Source organism: Gavialis gangeticus, unplaced genomic scaffold (assembly GCF_001723915.1).
Source record: "Gavialis gangeticus isolate Ggan-Ray unplaced genomic scaffold, GavGan_comp1, whole genome shotgun sequence".
Taxonomy (NCBI): domain Eukaryota; kingdom Metazoa; phylum Chordata; order Crocodylia; family Gavialidae; genus Gavialis; species Gavialis gangeticus.
Window position 1 is genome coordinate 70857198 of NW_017729004.1, and position 4941 is coordinate 70862138.

Consider the following 4941-nt stretch of genomic DNA (forward strand, 5'->3'; position numbering starts at 1 on the left):
CCTCTTTCCTCCCCTTTTTGAAGATGGGAACCACGTTGGCCCTCTTCCAGTCCTCCAGCACCTCTCCAGAGCACCACGAGTGTTCATAAAGCCGTGCCAGGGGACTTGCAATGACCCCAGCCAGTTCCTTTAGGACTCTAGGGTGAAGATCATCCGGGCCGGCTGACTTAAAAAACGTCCAGCCCCTCCAGAAGCTCCCTAACTAAATCCTCACTCACTCTAGGCCCAGGTGAGCCTTCCCCGTGGCCCAAAGGGAGCCCAGCAGGGAGGTGGCAGTTCTGGTCCTTACTGAGGAAGACAGAGGCAAAGAAGTTATTAAATATGTTGGCTTTGTCGTCTGGCGTGACAACCAGGTTCCCCGTCTTGTCCTGCAAGGGCCCCACATTTCCTGGGGCCTTCTTTCTTCTCCCTACGTACTTAAAAGGGCTTCTTGTTGTCCTTAATCTGGGAAGCCAGCCCCTGTTCCATCTCTGCCTTGGCCTTCCTAACCATCCCCGAGCAGCTGCTGAATAGTCCTCCTTAGTGATGGCCCCAGGCTCCCCCAATTGGCTTTTACAAGCCAGAACAGGCATAGGTCCATTTTACAGCTGGTTGCCCTCATCCCTCCAAGCACTGTGGTTGATAGTTTAAAAAAAGACAATCCATGTAAACTGGACAAGATGGATTATTCAACCCCAAACTCCGACTCTAACAACAGTGGTGGTTCCCAAGCAATGCTACCTGGGACAAATTTTGCCTGCAAAGTAAATGGCAGACAGAACGGGAAAGTTTCCAGTGTTTATGCACTTGTGAATAATAGGACCAGTTTCGCACAGCCCTATTTGATTCAGATTCAGCCTGAATCAGGGACAGTGATTTAATCTGTTGGTTCAGATCACTGTCCCCAATTCGATTTGGCTGAATCCAAATAAGGTACAGCTTTAAAAGTTTTCTCTACATACCTCAAGGTATGCTGCTGTGCTGGGGCAGATGCAGCATCTCACAGCAGCGCAGGGGGCTCTCCAGCATGCCTGGCAGCAAACCCAGGTCTGTCAGGGAACACACTGGGGGGACCCCTTGGCACATTCCCCTACCACAACCCAGCTATCAGCCACAGGGGGACCCCAGGTGCCCCCCAGACCTAGAAGGGACCAGTCATCAAGTCGGGGGGCACAGGGGGTCCTGGTAGACCAGCAAGTGGACTGGAAGTGCTTCTGGTCCACTTCTGAGTCTGCTGCCAAGCGCGCTAGGGAGCCCTGTGCTTCTGTTGGACATAGCTTCTGCCCCAGCACCGCAGGGTTCAGTGCCCCTGCTACCTAGAGGCATGTAGAAAAATCATTTAAAGCTATCTCTATGTCCAAATCAACTTGGAGACATTAAAAGGGTCATCCAATTCGATTCGGAGATTCAGCCACCGAATCAGGCCAAACTGAATCATGGCACAGCCCTAATATATAATTTAGTCAATTTCACCCTTTTGTCCATATAATAATGTTTCCTTTGTTAATATACATTTCTCAACGCAGTGAGAAAATATCTTTAAAAAAAAAAAACCATCTGCTTGACTGAAAGCAGGTAAAAAGGTACAATTTCTACAAATGTGACCAAACAGAATTTCAAACTAAGTCTCTAGTCAAAACGCATGTAATTCTCTTTGACACTGGTGTTTTACTTGCCTGAAAAACACTGCACTGCTCATACATACTGAAGAGAACAACTAAGTGCAGAACATCAAGCCATAAACAGTTCTCTATTTCAAAAAGCTCTTATCCAGATACTTCAACTGTGTTTTTGACAGACTTTCTTTTGGACACATATCCTGTTGCCAAAACAGATATTTTTATACCACAAATGTGGTTCTTACAACTGGTGAAACAAGCTAGTTTTTCCATTAGAAATGTTTGTCAGGAAACATCATCTCACCAATTTAAGTCATAGGATGGGCAAGATTTGCAGATGTTTTGCGCTTATTTTAAGAGACAATGAATCATTTCACAATAGTTTAAAAATAAAACTATACAGCATAGCAGCTAAAATATTTGCACATATACTTTTTTAATGACTGACCAATCCAAGAAAGATTTCTGCATTTGTCAAGTTCATTTAAATATAAAATACATCTTACCTAGTAGAAAACTGAATGAGTGCATTTTGAAGAGCCTGCCTGATTTCAAGAAGAAAGGATTCATTATCACTTAATGTATAATACCAATACTGGACATAGTCCCGCAGGGAAAATTGGATTACCTATAAAGAAACAAAAAAAGAAAGAAAGAAAAAGTTTGTTTGTGCTTATAGATGTGACAACCGACTCAAAATACACATAAAACAATGCTTTCAGTTGTTAAATTATGGCAATTGAAATGGTGAGGTTTTACATTTGTACTGAAGTTTGTGTTTACCTTAGTAATTGCACAGAGACCAGCATTCACCCTATTACTAAACTGAGAATATATTATGTGGAAGATGCAGTTTATAAATATTCTGACACCCTCTGGCCTTTTCTAGTTACTACAAATGGAGAATGTGCCAGATTATACAAATTTTCTTACAGCGTCACAATTTCTGTAGTTCCAGAAGGCTCAAAACAGTGAACCAGCTACCACACTGTTTGACTAAAGGAACGAGAGGCAGAAAGAAAGGTTACACAAAAGGACTTAGCTATTCTTTAGGACTATCAATTCTCTCCAAAAGGTGCCCAAGCCAGGGCCATGGCAAGACAGCAGTTCTTCTGCTACCTAGACAGGAATACTATTGGGCAGAGCTTTGGCTCTGGCACAAGTGTCTTGAACCCTTATAAAAAAATCAGGGTTGCGGAAGAGAAAGATTCATTCCACCTGCAAATTACAGTTTGTTCCCTACATAATTCCCATCTTCTATGGGAAGGATGTGAAGGACAAATACACACACACACACACAAGCAGCAGCAGCAACTGGATACAAAAAACATTAAAAAGCAGCAGCAGCATCTTTGGAAAATTAGTACCCCCTTCCAGTACCAAGAAAGTTTTGGAGATAGGGTCTGATGGGTGAAGTGAAAGGCAGATAGAGGATCAAGGAAATCTAAGGCCACCAAAATGAAATATAGAAGGCAACTTCAGAATCTTCTGGTAAGGATGTAAAGTTTCATAGATTTCATAGATATTAGGGCTGGAAGGGACCTCGGAAGATCACCGAGTCCAGCCCCCTGCCTGAAGGGCAGGAAGTCAGTTGGGGTCATAGGATCCCAGCAAGCATCCAATTTACTTTTGAAGGTGTTCAATGTAAGTGATTGAACCACCTCTGATGGCAGGCTGTTCCAGACTTTGGGGGCTCAGGCATTAAAGAAATTCTTCCTTATGTTCAGCCTGAAACGGTCTTGCAGTAGTTTATAACCGTTCCACCTAGTCATCCCATGGGGTGCTCTGGTGAACAAACATTCCCCCAGATCCTGGTAGTCACCCCTAATAAGCTTATAGGTGGCCATCGGATCACCCCTGAGCCTGCGCTTTTCCAGGCTAAAGAGCTCCATAGCTCTCAGCCTGTCGTCGTAAGGTCTGTTTTCCTGACCTCTGATCGTGCATGTGGCTCTTCTCTGGACTCTCAGTTAGAACAGCTGATAACTGCATGGTTAGCATAAAAGGACCCAGTAATAATTTTAACTGGGTCCAAACAAGCAGTTTAGTACAAATTACTGTGCTTAAATTTAAGAGTGAAAAATCCTAATTAAGCATTTTTTCTTTGTTAATACTACTAATGAATCCTAAAGCACAGAATCTTTTGAATAGCTGCGAACTATGCATACGTAAGTGCCTATCAATATGAACTCGGAAAGGACCCACTCTTCCAGAAGTTATTCTCAAAAAATGTACCTCCTGAAAATGAAATTAAATTGCATCTGTACAAGGTGTGCCTGAAGTTCAACCTTAATCTTAACATTTCTGCATCTTAAAAAAAAGCTTTTGGGCTTATAGCCAAGGATCTTCAATTCAGAACAATTTAGTACTATGAAGAAAGGCTAGCCCATACTATAGAAGTTTTTTTTTTAATTCACTTGCTGCTGGCAACAAGGAGCATCAAGCAGTCTTTGGGAACATAAAACTCAGTGAAACCTTTTAAGTGTAGTTTGTTACATAGGAGCTTGGGTGTTAAACAGTGGTTTCTCATCTTCTTCTATTCAGTAGAGAAAACATACGGAGACTGAATTATTTTCAACCTAGATGCAGCCTTCTATCTTTCGATAGAGATAAGCAATCATGTCTACGTAGGAAAGCCTACTTTGTCATTACTTAAGCAACTTAATCAAGTTCCATTCACACTTGCAAACAGTACATAGTAATCACATGCTACTGTGCTGATGGTAGCCATTATTCAACCATTAAAAAAAATAAAAGTTAAAGTAACATTAAGAGTTTATTACAAGCCGCCCCTACAATTTAGGGTGAAATTCAGTTTTCCATATAGGAAGTGTCTGATTTAATAGAAGTAATTTCTAAGCTATGAAGTGAAGGGTATTCAGGTTAGAGTTATTTAGAGCAGTCCTCAAGGGCATACAAGATTATGAAGTTAGTATTTAAGTAATAAATCAATGACAGCAGTTCATTTATTTTATAGAACATGCAAATGAAGTCAGTCAGTCATGAAGAACATGGAGACAAATACCTGAAACAAAACACACAACAATAAAATTCAAATATTCAATATTAAAAACTCACTTGCTGCAAAGGTTCATCAATTATATTGGCACCCGTCAATCTTCTGTCAATCTTAATAGGCCTGGATTCACATTTCATTTCTTCGATGCACTTAAAATAGATTATACAAACTTTACTACAGATTTTTTTCAATATGAATAAAAAACTTAAGTCTACTGCTAATAGTATACAAATAGTGTAGAATCTGTAATACAGCATTCTACGTAACTGCTACCTATTCAATATATAGAAAAAGTTTGGCTTTTTGATTACAGTATACACACACACC

At 41.0% G+C, this 4941-nt stretch overlaps 1 protein-coding gene across 1 annotated transcript in view; it reads right to left on the minus strand.

Moving 5' to 3' along the window:
• The window catches only part of SNX13 (sorting nexin 13), a 100297-nt gene that overhangs the window by 63965 nt on the left and 31391 nt on the right, over positions 1-4941 (minus strand). The window contains exons 3-4 of the mRNA XM_019507982.1: positions 4674-4763; positions 2105-2226 (exon numbers count right to left, since the gene is read on the minus strand). Coding sequence (XP_019363527.1) covers positions 2105-2226; positions 4674-4763 — 212 coding nt within the window. The remainder of the gene's footprint in view (positions 1-2104; positions 2227-4673; positions 4764-4941) is intronic.